The 16,038-nt window shown below is 42.1% G+C and overlaps 1 protein-coding gene across 51 annotated transcripts in view; it reads right to left on the reverse strand.

Moving 5' to 3' along the window:
• Window positions 1-16,038, reverse strand: part of Adgrl2 (adhesion G protein-coupled receptor L2) — a 173,511-nt gene that overhangs the window by 136,004 nt on the left and 21,469 nt on the right. For 50 of the 51 annotated variants that reach the window (XM_006502433.4, XM_030252944.1, XM_006502462.4 and 47 more), the window contains exon 2: window positions 2,974-3,146. In XM_006502433.4, the coding sequence (XP_006502496.1) occupies window positions 2,974-3,046 (73 nt within the window). In that variant the 5' untranslated portion in view covers window positions 3,047-3,146. Of the gene's footprint in view, window positions 1-2,973; window positions 3,147-16,038 lie in introns of those variants that run through there. The other variant, NM_001081298.1, reaches the window with a different exon arrangement.

A 16,038-nucleotide genomic window follows, 5' to 3' on the forward strand; every position in this document is an offset into this window, starting at 1 on the left:
AGTTTTATCATCTTCAAGCATTTCGAATGAGTATGGAATTTGCTTTTTTGGTGCACACAGGAAGCAGTGAGGGCACACTTTAGTGGCAGAGTTAGCCCCCAGCAATCACAAGGACCTGCATTCCAGCCCAGCGCTGGGAAGATATACAAATAATAAAAAGTGCAAGAATTTGCACAAGAACTATGTCGTAGTGCCAAGCTTTGTCTAAGCACTGATAGGTCCCTCACAAATCTGGAGGGTCACCTCTCATGGGTCCCGATACAGACCAAATTCAAAATTCCATGAAGCCGCCACACTTCTTCCAAGGACAAAGCACATCCACTGGAGGAAACAAAAGTCCTGAGGCTGTAGGTAAGGCCGTGAACTTTGTCGATGCACAGCTTGGTTGGGGCCTTCACTCTTATTTTTCAGATTTTATTGAAAGGGTAAAAAAACTGGCAAAAATAGTAGATAACGCCATGAATCCAATCCTGCCCCTGGCCTTGGCAGGCAGGTTCAGTCCATGGCACATCTCAGGATGTCACACTGCAATGGCATGTTGAACCCCAATGGGTTCTTGAGTCCCCGTCCTCAGCAAAGGAACACAAGCTCCTGTGTTAGAGGCCTACTGTGTGCATCTCTTAATCTCAAGAAACCATTCACGTTCAACATCAAATAAAGAGCAAAAAGGGACAAACCCAGCTAGGCACCCTCCTCTGAGCGGTCACGAGGGCACTGGAAGTGGTACAAACAGCTCTCATCTCTGCAAGGAATGGTGAGGAGATGACTCCAGACCTCCGCTAAGAACTTGCTATGTAGACTGAGGGCCTGAGTTCAAATCACAGAATCCACGGAAAAAGTGAGACATGGCATTGTGGGGGCAGAGACAATAGGACAATTGGGGCTTAATGACACCCGCCTAACTCCATTTTGACATCTTGAATCTAGACAAATGAGTCTTCAGAGTGTGACAAAACAGAGCTACCTATGTTGTCTTCTGTCCTCTACACACTTAGAAGACCATGCCCCACCTGTGTGCGCACGCGCGCGCGCGCACACACACACACACACACACACACACACACAATGAAAAGAAGAAAAAGAAAATCCATGTAAGAAGAAACTTAATGGCTGAGAGTTGGATTTCTACTTCTGTCCCGTCGCCTGAACACCTAACTTTGATTAGTTTCTCAACGGGCATCCTTGGGTCATTATCTGATATCTGGTAATAAAGGCAGCCAGTGTCACATGCAACTCTTCTAAAACAAACTCGAGTGCCTCTGTGGGGACATGTTCTGGCGGTGTGTGATCACTGTGGCTACTCTTAAAGCCAGCAGTGTGAGTCCTTCCCAGGCTCTTTTTTTGCCAGTAGGAGGGAATTCCTTCCAAAGCAACACAACCCTGGCCTGATGAGGCAAAAATGAAATTTCTCTTAAGAGCGGATATGAATCCTGACCTGAGAGGTGACACTCAAAATAAAATGACCGACCGTGTGCCATGAAAAAGCCACTGCACTCTGCCCCCCCACAGAGGGAAGCTACTGTACTGGCAGAGGGCTCTCCATCTTGATTGGAAATTTTTCCATTATTGGACTAATGAGCCGTTGGTCCACACCTGGAATCTTTTTCAACATATAAAAAACACTCAAATATAACAGCAGGAATTCAGACAGTGTTTTCCCCCCAAAAAAAACAGATGCAAAATTATAGACCATACATATGATTTTCACAGCAATCCAAGCCTGAGATTCCTATTATTAAACTCAGTTTCCGCCTGTTTATCATTATAGTACTCGTTATTCCAACATAACACACTTTCAGATTGCCTATCTGCACCTCTAAAGCAAAGAACTATGTCATCTCCAAATTAAATACTAGCCTGCGTGTAACTGTCAAGTGAATATGTATGTTCCAGATATGGAACTATTCAAATATATCTAAGTATGTTAATCATTTAAATTACATTATTAAGTTGTGCTAGCATATCCAATGCAGGAAAACCAGGGAGAGCAGGCAGAAAATGCAACTTTAAACCAAGTAATTTGAACAATTCCTTTTGACAAAATGAAAATGTTGAGTTGGCTGGAAGTTCTTTACAAAGACAATGGACAATGGACTATGGCTTTTCTAGAGTTGATAATGTACCTTTTCCCGATCATTCTATTAATATGTAAAAACTAGAATACTGAAAGATATGCCCAATAAGCCCAGTGTTTTATTATACTGAGATTAAAAACTCCACTGTATATGCAGGTGTTTTTAAAAGATGCTTTAAGGTTAATATGTCTCATACTAAATACAAACATTGCCATGATCTCCTAGCTGGATTTTACTAGGTCACATCTTTCCAGCCTGGTCTAAAGAGCACCTGGGTGAGCTTTTTTTTTTAAGTGAGTAATAATGAAAACTATAAATTACAGGTAAAAACTCCATTTAGAAATTAATAAATGATAGTTCTCACTGTTTAGAATTTTTTTAAAAAAATCCATTTGAGTGTACTTCTTTCAAAATTAAGTCTGTGATGAAAACTATACTCACAATTATTTATAATTTACACATTTTATAAGGAATGGAATTATAATTCAATGGTAGAAATTCTGTCTTTCTTTCATACTGCAGAGTGTGGCAGATGTTGCTGCACTAATATGACTCAGAAGTAAAACTGAGTACTGAGACTTCAAAAACAGAGTTTAAAAGAAAAGGCTAAAGTGCAAGGATTGAGGACAAAAGAATTCAAGTTTTCTGGAATAAGGGCAAGCAGTACATGTTGAGAATTATTTTGTAAATTTATAATCTGATATAGAATACAAAATAAGGTATCTAGCACTTTTTATACGAGAAAACAGTGTAATGAAAGTAACTTAATCACAAAGAAAAAGGAAAGAACTCAACACCCGTTCTTAAAATAACAGAACAACAATGTAGCCACTTTAACACAAAGCAGCTAAGACCCTTCAGGTTCTCCTGGGTTTTAGAAAGAATGAATGTGTCTTACCTTCTGTACTCGGTGAGAAACTGATTATAATGATAAACCACAGACTTCGCATTCTGCAGCCAGAAGACACCATTATTGATCCCTTTAAATATTTTCTTTGTATTCCTTAATGAATCTAGTTATAAATGCCCAGCTTCATCGAACCCAGCAGTCTGCATCATTGATCCTCATATCTGAAAAAAACAAACAAATCAATCACTCACTTTAAGACCCTTGTATGTCGTCACAGCAAATGCACAAGCAACAAAACTCCCTTCTCTCCATTTCTTAGCTATGAAATACATGCTGATCGCATATCCAGGAAGGTAGCTGCTCCTACATACACAATGCCTAAGACATGCTGGAAAAGGCTCCCAAAATGTATAGACAATCATATTCATAGATATATGTGTAGGTGGAGGGGAGGGGCGGTTTCTAGTAATGATAGTATCTCAGGAAAGCATGGAAGCTCAGAAAATCCCTTGAGAGAATACATCCGTCTCTCTACGACATTAACCTTTTGATCAAAGAACTAGCTTTAGAATACAGAAAATCTCTAGATAAAGGTATGAATACGTGAGTGTGTGATGATCAGAGTAACAGCAGTGTATCTTAACGTTTTGTATAACAGATTCCAGAGCTGATGAGGTCACTTTTTTCTAAACAAAGGTAAACAGTTGATAGCATGTGGGTATATGTTCATTTACAACACAGGCAACCAAAATGCCATCTCCAGCCACTATGCCCCTGCTACCTGGTCACAACATGAGCAGTGAGTTACTGTCTCAGGACAACTTCCCTTTACTGCTTTAGCTTTCCTAGCGTGGCGTTCCTCTTAGGAAAATGGGAATTATGATCAAAGTGACATCACCAAGTCTACTGAACCTGAATATAGACCCAAAACTTAAGTACTGTATCCTCAAGGCCATGGGGGGGGGGGGCTCTTTTCTTTTCTTTTTAAGACAGCATCTAATTCTGGGTTATTCTGAAACTCAGGGTCTTTCTGTCCGAATCTCAGCTCCTAGGATCACAGGGACAGACCACGGGGAGTCTTCCAGACAACTGGTCTACTTCTCTGTAGGGTACTGTAAGGAGCCACAGAGCCTTACAATGCACATGAAATGAAGGCAGCTCCCGAATATACCTGAACCTCCTGGTCCAGCCACCCACAGTTAAGAAAACCACTGTTAAAGAACCCCTCACAAGCTGCAGCTGTGAAGCTGGTAAGTGTTTGCTGTTGGGCGGTAGGCAGGACGGGGGAATCTAAACCAAGGGCTAATAACTGCTAAGCAAGACCTCTACCACTGAGCTCCCAACCCCAGTGTTAACTGAAGTTTTATAAAGAGGGAAGATAAAGCCACTTCAATTCCTTGCCTCTCTCCGGTTGGACCAATGACTCAAAACCAAGTCTTGCTGATTTACATCACTAACATGAAAAATAACAGCAACCCAGCACTCCCCTGCTCATCAAGTATTCTGTCATATCACCCGAATTACTCATAGTTAGAGACTCCATGTACCGCGTTCTATTAGCAGTTCCCTCTATTCTATACTGATGTGACTTCAATGGAAAAGCGGTCAAATTCTAAATGGTTTGAAACATAACATTCATCAAACTACAAAGGGATTATCACAGCTGTCAGCAGCAAATATACCAAAAAGGATGGAAGAAACAAATTACTCTCAATCTACTCCCTAGCATTTGCATATAAAAAATCCACACCGGTCTCAGATGAAAGGCGATCGAGACACTTCTATTATAAGGAATTGGTTTTATCATGCCTACAGGTTAAGGGATAGAACTATGTCTAACTACACCCCTGTGTATGCATATATACACTTCAGCCCATATTTGAGCTCTGAAGAGAGTTTTAGGTATGGCCATGACTAGGGGAGCTGTGGGGATTACGCAGCTTTAAGAACACCAGCAAAAGCTTCGCTATCAAAAGAAAGAAAATAAAAACAAAGAGGCGCCGTGTTTCATCCTCCTCCAAATTCAAATGACCCAGAAAGAAGGAAGACATCAAAACATAATGTAGACAAGATGCCCCTCCATATGCAGAGCCAGCCAACTCGCTCTTATCATCTCCCCCAGGGATAGTCAAAAGATAACCTGAAGTAAACTGGTAGTTTACCACCCTCCTGTGTGTGGCAAAGTTCCTGTCTCAACGCTGAAAATTATTGTACGTTAGACAGATCAAAAGGTTAGCGCTCTGACACCCAACTGCTCACCCATCGGTGAACATTTTTCTCACACACTTCAATCTCTTCAGTCACCTGACCAGGCAGCTGAGAAAAAAATTCAATATGTGAATGATATGCATTCATGGCTACAACTAAAACTGAGCCAGCCTTTGGATGGCTCCATACTCAAGCAAGAAGTTTTGCCTGTCCAAGTTCTCCTTCCAAGAGGTTCTTTTCTCTCAGCGAGCAAGCTCTCCACACAGGCAGCCTGCCCACTTACACCACTCTGAAACCCGTTTCCAGTCTCTTACAGCGATCCAAGATCCGTCTGTCTTTGGTCACCCACTATTTGAAAGAGTCCTTGTTTGTGGGGAGAAAAGGAAGGAAAAAATCAAGAGCTGATGTCTGCCTTGTAGGAAACGGCTGCCAAGACAGGACAGCTTGTGAGAGGGAAAGGCAAGAGAAACCACATAACCAAGACCTCTATTGTGGTCTTTGGCCAGCACACCGACTACAAAAGCAGATTTTACGCACTGAAAGCCCATGTACTTTTAAGGCTTGAGATGTGAAACACACTTTACAACGCACAGTCCACTTGACTGGGAGACCCAGTATAATTGGCTGTTTCTGGTAAACAGAAGATTCTGGAATGTGTAAAATTGTAGATTATTTTATGCAAATAAAGATGGCGTTCATCTGCCTGTGCAGTAAGGAAAATAATATCAAATTTATTTTCCTCATCCTACAACCTATAACGAATCACTTTCACATCAAGTACAATTGTTTCCAGAAGTTCATTCGTTGAGTGCAATTTTTGAAAACTAAGTCAGATTTTACTGCTGTGTTCCAAATTAAAAACAACCCTTCACTGAGCAAATGTTAATGAAAACTGAAATACTTACACACCACAATCAGCTAAGAATAGAATGAATAAATAAATATGGTGAAAGGGATCCAAAAAGCTTTGTTCTTGAAGTGAACTGGAGCCCAAGGAAACTGGCAGGCATTCACAGGGCTACCAGACCAACCTTTCACACTACCTGCAAATGCCAGCTCAGAGCACTGACACAGCCTGGCATACTGCTGCAGACCTACAGTCTGAACTTGCTGGAGACTGAGGCAGGTGGATCACTGTTGAAGGGTCTCCTGGGCACAGGTAGGTAGGAAGGTAAGTAGGTAGGTAGGTAGATAGATAGATAGATAGATAGATGATAGTTGTATTTTTCACAAAGGAAAATACATAGGAACAAAATCAGAAATGGGGTACTAAATATCCTTCCAACAATCAAAAAGTTACTTTGAAAAGTACCTCAGATTAACTGCTTATTTGTGTTTAGATTTTCAGGAAATCTTTTTCCAAACACATCAGAAAACTTAGCAGGGCAAGGGTAAAGAATGGCAGAGTGACTGAGGCTGTCTAACAGTTTATACTAAGTATCACACAATGCAGTAAAGCTGGGGAGTGCGCGGGACTCCTTGAACTGGCTCTAATTAGAATCTTCAGCAAACCCAAGTTTCTGATGGGCAACCTCCTAGGCTTTCGTCTCATTCTCCAAACAACACGATCCCAGCTACTTCATCCTAACTTGTTCCTGTGAACCGCAAGTCATTGTCTCCCCTGCCTCGGCTGTGACCTCTTCAGATCTACACATCCTATTACTCAGCCACGTAAAAAGTCAATTAATGTATCCCTTACTAGGAAGCCTTTCCCAGCTGGGGAGTGACTTCCAGGAATACGGCTCAGCACTGTGCACAACCCTACAGCCCTGGACGGTTCAGACTCAACTGTGGTCCATAACCTGCTTTTTTAACAGCTGCAATAAACATCCTTGTGCCTAAAACTGTCAGGGAAAAGACTTGAAAGAGAAACACCACTGACCAGTTCTCAGTCAGGTCTTTACGTGGGGTGGGCCAGAAATCACATTTACAAGGACAGAAGATAGAAGGCTGAATCGCCGATAAGCATCATCATTGAGCCAACAGAACTTAACATCCCTGACAATTAAAGGGAAAGGAAATTTAACAAAAATTTGCTACAATGGATGAATGAAGCTGGGTTCTCTACCAAAAGCAAGGTTACTACAATGAAGAATCATTTCCCTACTGAGAACACTGGCTAAATGCAGAGAGAAGCCTGCTGAGAGCCAGGAAGGGAAAGAGCCCTCTAAGCCTGAGACTGACCAGAGTCACGAGTCCTTGATAGCGCATACACACTCATACTACAGAAAATAAAGCAAGCAAGCTCCGGGCGAGCCTAGAGTCGACACATAAATGTATGTCTACTCTAAATGAAAACAAAGGATGGCTTCACAAAAATCACTCTTTCTGATCTCATTTCCACTATAAAATTGTAATCCTTATCAGGCAGGGCTTCCCAGTCCAACATAGTAGGGGTTGGGGGCAGGAAAAAAGCAGCTTTTCCATATTTTACTAACAAAAATTGGTAGGAGGAAGAGACTAGCCTCCCCACACCCCTGCACCCCAGTAAGTTACAGATTCATTTCAGCTTAGCTAAAGCTCAGTCAGGGTTTTCAGTTTTCATAAGTACTTTTTGTTCCATCCATTACAGGCAGGTTAGAATGAGCCCTCTTCACTCAGACCTGAGAAAATGCCAACAGCCCTGCGAGTTTCCCCACCAACAAATGCCCAGAGCAAACCTTCAAACTCACTAATCAGAACCTTTCTCAACACCCGATGCTTCTTTGGGCTTTGAGTTTATTTCCTTCCCTTCCTAAGGACGGCACTGGAGGGGGAGGGGGGTGGAAGTGGCAAGGCTGAAACCTTACAACCACGTGGCCAGCCAGTAGCCCCACCCTCCCCTCTCTGCCCGTGTCTAATCCCAGCAGACAAGGGTGCCGATGCCCAAGTGCTTTCTGACCACTTCCCGCTAAGGTCCCCGTAAGAGTCATTGGTCTTACCCTTTACTGAAACCTCCTCGTTGTGAAGGAATAAATTCTCCTCTGGAGCACAGAGGAGCAGAAAGGGTTCGGGAATTCTCCCACTTGCCTCCGTCTCATGCTATCATCTAGGAGTCTTGCTGAGCCCGCAAAAGAGGCTGAAGCTGTGGACACCGGGCACAGTCGGGGCAGGCTGCCATCCTCCTCATTAAAACCCATCCAGTTGAAATGACAAAAACAAATAGCTGTCATTTTCAAACCAGTATGGGGGACATCTTATGACAGCACAGAAAACTTGTAACTTAAGTTCCAAACAGAAGGGGTGGGGGGTGGGGGCCCGCACAGTCACAGAGCAAGAGAAATTACTGCACTGTGTACATTGGAAAGCTGACACACATTCCTCAAACTTATATTTGAAAAAAAAAATTTTTACCAGCATTTTGTACTTCTTGTTAGAAAGCATTTGGGGGATACTGACAGGGTTCTTGCTGTTATTGTTGGTTTCCTCTTTGGGGAAAGGAAAAGCTATTCTGGTTGAATGAATGAATGATTTAGGATTTTTGAAACAGGCTCAAGTAGGTCAGACTCCCTGATTAACTCAGGACAGCCTTAAATTCCTTCTCTTCCTCCCTCCACCTCCCAAAGTCTGGGATCGCAGGGCTTTGCCAATACACCTGACCCAGAAAGGCTATGCATGTATTTATAACCTGTTTGTAGACGGTGTGCAGTACGCCTGTCCTCGTGTATATGTCCCCATACACCCACATATGTGGTACACAGTCCCGAGGCGAATGTTCAGCATCTTCTTCATCTCTCCTCCCTTTCGTTACAGAGGCAAGGTCCTCCACGGATCCTCTGAGCTTGTCTACGGTTGCCAGCTCACCAATTCTGGCTGGTCCTGCCTGCACCAGCACCCCCATGCTCTCTACCTGCAGATTAAAGGTGTCCACACCGCACACTCCCTGTGCTCAGGCACTTTCTTGTTGTTTGTTTGTTAGCTAAATACCCAAATATGGGCACCAAGACTACAAGGAAAATCTGAGAGAGGCCCAGTTGGTAATCCTTGTAAGAATACAAGCTGGCTGGCTGCTAGGAGGGTCCAATCCCAGACTCCTTTGCTGTTTTTCTGAATTTACTCAGCTGCTTCTGGGGAAGAGCTAACATGCCCACCAAGGTTGAGAGGGCAGCTTGACCTTGACCACTGCCCACAGGCCCACCCATAAGCAGGGTCTTACTGAGCAACTTCTAGTTGTCACACTCAGGAGAGTAAGAGAAAAGCCCGTATCATCCAATGGGAGCTCACCCTCAGGGTCAAAAACAAGCTAGGTGCATACACAGCCGGGATGACGGCCTAGCAAATGAAGAAGCAGACAAAAGTTAAGTCACACCTGATGGACACACTGCATACTTTAAAGTGAGAAACGTACAGGCTGCTCCAGGGCAAGAGCCAGCAGGCTGGGAAACACACCCGTAGTCTAAAGTCACGAGGTCCAGTGAGGAAGTGGATCAGATAAACGCACTGCCTGCGTTCTAATATAACTTACTTTCGGATGAAAAAATGTAAACAATGTCATTTTGTGATTATGAAAGTGCTAGAAACCCAGAAGAATAATGAGTTGATTTTCAACATGTTTACATGAGCAAAGCTAACATCCCTTAGGTAATGATAACTATGTATTAACTTAATTTTTACTATTTCCAGTTGAGCTACCTTAATTTTACCCATTTATATTGCTATTTAGAGCACTAACAATTACATGTTATAAATTAACAAATTATTCCAGACTGATAAATCTCATGAATCAAACTACCTGGGAAGTGGCTTCTAAGTCAGAAAAACAAACATAAACATTTTCTCCCATCTAATTAGCAATGCGCCTTAATTATCATAGAAGGAGTCGTAGTCAAATTCCCTCTTGGCCTGTGTCTACAACCATAAGTGAAATTCCAGCAACCAGGCCTGCTGTACGTTACTACAGTCCCTCACCATCAGAGGTTTCTCAGAGGTGATGAGGCAATCTGAAAGAAGCATCCAAATGATCTTTAAAAATACAAAAGGTAACCTAAAAAATGTCTAGGCAGAACCTAGCGTTCTCGTTCCTGCAGTAACTCCAGTTTCCAGGAGGCTGACACAAGAAGACTACTTCATATTCAGAGACAGCTTGGGCTACGCTATCTCCAACAACAAAGGGCTGACAAGCAAATGAACTGAAGAGAAAATAAAGCTTAAAGCTGAAAAAGAAAGATTGGTGCCCAGCACCATAGGTTTGCAATAAACTAGTAAGCAGGCTAGCTCTCCCTTGGAGACTGCCATTTTTTTATATAGCTCCGTGTAACTCTGTGCTTCTTTCACACTGAAGTGGGTCATTTTAGCGTTCTACCTGCTTCTCATTGGCTAATGAGGAACTCCGAGGCCTTTCTGACCTTGCATTCTGAAATCAATGTCTTCCTTTTGTTTATTTCACACAATAGTTAGTCTAGTACGTTCTAAGAGAATTGTTAGAAAAATACCCAGACTGTGATTAAATTAAAACTCTATGGAGAATTAAAATACACTAGAAAATGCCAAATAGAGAATATATAAAACAAATAATGACTAAATTCTTAGAACTTCATCGTCACAAATATATTTCATACCCAAGAAGGAAGGCAGCAACAGAGTTTCTGCCTTATACCAAGATCTCCTGATACCAACTTTAATGTGACATCTGAGGCTGAGATTGAGAGCACACAACCTGCCTCCTGGGAATTGGGACCCTTGACAAACATCTGGGTCTCTAATTCAGCAGCTGCATAGGAGAGTAGGAAGTCAACAACTGTGTTTTTCTGATTTTCCCACTTGCAGACTCTCGGTACAGATCTCACCCTAAGTACTATCAAGGAGAACATTAAAGGGTTTCCGTAGTGTGACTAAACTCCTGTTCCATCCGCAGCTACGATTCCGTAAGTAATCATATTCTATTCATGTAGTCTATACGCCACCTTCCCAGAAAACTAGACGGTCAAAATCAGTATGACAGGAGGGACTTAAGGAAAGAGCAAGCCTGTGAGGTGAGGTCCCCTTAGGTCTCCAAGTCCCCCTCCACATGTGTATTTACTAATGTCTACAAGGAAAACTCAAATTTATGTTTTTTTTAAAAATTTCTAGATAAAGGGAATATATCAAATGTTTCTAAATAATTAAATCCACTACCAGTGTTACAGGAGACTGTTTGAGTTCAAATAAATGAGCAGATAGAAGTGTTGTCTTCCAAAACCAGAATTCCAAAAAACAAAGATGTCCAGGAAAGCCTTGGCTAAGACTGTGATCCTATTGTAAAAGTTTAAGGCAATATCAGAAAGGAGTGTGTCAACACGTATCTTCAGAAATAAATACCAACTTTATCATTATGAACAGTTAATAGATAATACATGTTTAAGACATTTTTAAGTTATGTTAGAGCTGTCCCACTCAAACAGTTGGAAGAAGCCTGAGGTTTTGAGAAAAGTGATTTTTCAAAATCAAATGTAATTTCACAACCCCTGATAAAATGACACATAGGAAACAATAAAGCAGCAGTGTCTTACAAAAAGCAAAATCAGGTTATTAAAAACTCACAAAAACTCACGCAGTATTTAAATAACTTACGAGACTTCCTCATTTGATGAGGAATTAATGAATGAATGAATATACACGGTATATAGTGTATATACTGTAATGACTTTTAAAACATTTTAATTTAGAGAACTTTGAAGGGGAAACTGCTTATTGCTGACTTCATTACATACAAGAAAAGAGGACAAAAGTGTAAATCTGATACCTGTGATCCCAACACTTGGGATGCTGGAGAGTAGGGCCAGCCTGGACTTGAGTGAGAGTGAAAGCCTGGCTTGAGGGCAGGATGAGCTCACAGTGGGTATCTTTTAGTCTCAGCAGGAAGACCACACATACAGGGTTGGCCTGGAATTCACAGTGAGACCCCCACCACCACCACCATTCCCAAAAACCAAGAAGCTGGTGTGAGAGGAAGGACCCACTGGAGCTCCTGGTAGTTTAGATCTCCTACATCTAAAGTGAGGAATTGCTTCATTCTATTTGGAAAGGGTAAAACCATCAGGTTATGTGCAGGGACTATGCAGCATCGTAGCAAGAATCAGATAACATCATCTGTCAAGGACCAAAGAGTTAACAGTTTAGGCTGTAAGAGTCAATAGTCTCTGTCACTACATAACTTTGTGGTAAAAGGTCAACCGATTAAGCATGACTAGGTAGCAAAGAGTCCAGCTTCATGCAGGCTGGCCTTGGCTGACCCACACCGAAGATGCACAAACTCTCAGTCCTGTAATGAACATGTGACGATCGGGGTCTACACCTACACCCCTCAGTCTGCTGGCTTTAGAAAATTAATCTGAACATTAACCATGCTGGTGAGAAAACCCAAACACTATTATATGGACAAGAGACAGAGGTGTTCATCTCCATGCCAGCAGGTCCATCTGTACGTGCCACTCACAGTGCTGGGGACATTGTTCCAGACAAGAGAACGAGGGACTTTATCATGGCAATCCTCCCACTTTGTCAGTCATTGGAAAATGCAAATGCTATCAAAAGAGTAACCAGAGCCTCAAAAGTAAAGAGGTTGAGAGAAGACCCTAGGAACTACACCCTGTGCATAATGGGAATGGCTGATGGAGAAGTCACTTCCAACACTGCTGGCCCTTGCCCATATAAGAGACACGGGATCTATCCTAGTTATATTGGTAAACTGCTAAATTCGGGTTCACTGAAATTCTAAAATTTCTACAAGGTCGAATCACTAATATTACTCCAAATAACTATGAAGTCATAATGGGTATACAATGACTAGTTGAAAATTATTATTTTCAAAGTTCTTTAATATCCTTATTTTTAGCAAATGTGACTTTCTGCAAAGGTAATGCCCACTAAGACGCAATGAACTTTAACCCACAACTCATAAAAGTACCAGCTCAAGCTACAACAGATGTCACATGAAAGTAGAGGAGGGCTAAACTTTTCTACAGTATTATGCACATAAGACAAAGAAGAGAGAAGATTGCAAATTCTTAATAAGAACATTATATCGTGGTAGTAGTAATCTAGGTGTTTCACTGGAAGTAAAGTGGATTACTGTAAATGAAAATTTAAAATGTCCTTCCCATTTTAAAGATAACACAAAATGACTTTTTTTCATGTCTCTGGCGATAAGGATAAATTTGCCACGCGTTTAAATGGTGCCTTCGCTCTTCCCACCCAGGCTCATGAATTAATAATTCGGTGCCATTAATACAAGAAGATAAATGATAAAAAGGTTAAGGCACATGGGCCAACCATACACACACACACACACACACACACACACACTTCTTTTAGCACAGTTAATACATCCGTACCAATTATAGCTAAAACTTTTAAACAGTTTCCAATAGCATTTTTTTTACAATCTAAGTAGCAGCTTATACACACACAATTTCACAGGATACATTCCTAATAAATCCCCTGCTGGCCCCAAACAATCATTCTAGAGGATTACAGCGCGGCAACTGTTAGCATTAATAACGCTTTGCACGCTGTGTGTTAAAGGAGCCTCGCTGCCACAGTCAGTCCTGGGAAACCCTTCTGGACAGGCACACTGAGCAAGGAGGAGTACGACCTATAACTTCAGATTGCTAGCTTATGCTAACAACGGAATGCATTCTCAGGAAAGAGTAAAAAAGAAAACACTGTGTTTGCGGTGAACTTTTGGACTCTGTTTGGACCTAGCTTACTAAGTGTTAAGAGATGAGCAAGCACACTGCTCTCAGCTCACAATCGATGTTTAAAGCCAAAACTCCTCAAAAGCACTCTTTGAGTTGCGGAAAGAGAGAGCTGTGTTTTGTAGTTGTAGAGTTTTGTTTTGTTTTGTTTTTATTTTTATCCCAAATACATATAGTGCTGTCGCTCTGTGATTTGTGTTTGTTTAGCAACAGGGAGCTGCACCGAGGGCCTGCATGGAAGGATGAGATTGTATTAGGTAGAAAGACAAATTGAAAATGAAAATTAAAAATTACAAAAATTAGTAAAACATCCAAACTGAGCTAAGTCTAAAAGTCCTTATTAATACTCTGCTTGGTCAAATCTATTCACTCAATAAACTGTGAATATGTCTTCCAAATTGACGTTACTGCAAAGTTTTTTTTTTCGTACAAGATCTCTCTTCTTTTCTACGTGAAAGTATTTTATTCAGACCTGGTACAGTTATGCCAAAACAGCCAATCAGCAGACCTCTTCTGTCTCCTCTCACTAATTCTACATCATGTTGACAGCTGGATTGGGTCAGGTGATGTCAACTCTTTAACTAAATTCTTGGAAAGTTTTTAACCTCTTGATAAAAATTGTCACTGTTTATCTTTCTTCAAACTAAGTCTCTTGAGAGTGAAACAGGCCTGGTGGTAAAGGCCTATGATCCCAGACTGTGATCCAAGATGGCAGACTGAGGCAGGAGGATAGGAGGTTCAACATCACTCTGGGTAACAGACAAAGTTCAAAGCAAGCCTGCACAATTTAAAGACCCTGTCTCAAAACAAGGAAAGAGAGACTGGAGTCAGTGGTGGTGGTCCTGCCAGGCGGGGGTAAGGCTGGACCTCCAAGCTCCAGCCCCACCAGCACCCGCCCCCCAACAAAACATCCGTCCTGAGTACACGCTTTGTAGGAAGGACTGATCTGGTATCACAGGCACCCAGGAATGCCAACAAGGCCAGGGGAAAGGGCAGGCACACAAGTGCTTCTGCAGTCGGTGTGTTGAAGAAGGTGTATATACCCCTGGTGTATGGCTGTTCTCAGCTATAATCCTGATTGTGTGGAATGAGAAGTGAGCACACCTGTAGCTAACACAGCACATGTAAGACAGATTCATCAACTGTGAGGAAAACATCATCTTAAATCCATTTATCTTTCATCACACATGTAGAAGGGAAAATGGCCAGTCTCTGCATTTTCCAGTTTGTAGAGATCTAGTCTTCCATTCATCATCTCAGACCACACTAGGCTTGCTGCTGTGGGCGTCCATACCCCGCCTGAATCCTTTCCGCCCTGCAACCCCTCCACTTGCCTTTTGTAGAGAATATCGTTTGCCCCTTACGCAGGCTGAACGCTTGGTTTTCTCTAACTGGAACTTCTGTGCAACCTCCAACAGAAACTAGGGGGACAAGGTGATTTTTAACCATGGTACGATGCGCTCACTCATATCAAAACGTATCCGAAGAATCATTCTCAGAAGCTCGTGAGCTAATTGTAAACAGACCTCATGGCTTTCTCATCCATCACTTCATAAAGTGCCAGATGCCATTCATAATGCCTGGCAGGAAGCAAAGCCATGGTAAACACTCTGGAAGGGAAGGCAAAGAGCCAAGGGCAGGAGGAAGGTGAAGGAAGGCACTGCAGCATGGATGCTCTGTGTAGGATCTGGGGGCCACAGAGGAAGTCAGTGGGGGTCAAATGCTCACAGGTACAACAGAGACAAATTTCAATCTGAATTAGAAACAAATTTACGGAGAGCTTTCAAAACAGTGGCCTTTCCCCGTGGGCAGGCCTATTTCTCAATGGAACACTGAGGAGTATGCATGAAACAACACAGAAATGAGCGTTTGGTCAGAAAGATGAACTTATTGATATCATATAAATTCTCATCTTATCCTTCTCAGCATCGACAGGAGTCAGACAAAGCCCTCCAGAGGAAAAGTTAGAACCGCTGTGTCTCCTCAATGGTAGGCTGAGGAAGCAGAGAGGCACCAAATTACGACTAACACAAAGCCTGCAGAGCTCTAGTCCAAGGCAGAAGGATCATCCTGAACAACTTTGAAATGCTTACCTAGAACAGCAATAGTACACACACACACACACACACACACACACACGCACACTTACATGCACACATATGCACACACATACACATGCATATCCCTCACAATTTACAAAAATTTAGAATTTAAGTATGTGAAATTTATGAAGCCGCTAATATTGAATCGA

This window comes from Mus musculus, chromosome 3, assembly GCF_000001635.26.
Source record: "Mus musculus strain C57BL/6J chromosome 3, GRCm38.p6 C57BL/6J".
Taxonomy (NCBI): Eukaryota; Metazoa; Chordata; class Mammalia; order Rodentia; family Muridae; genus Mus; species Mus musculus.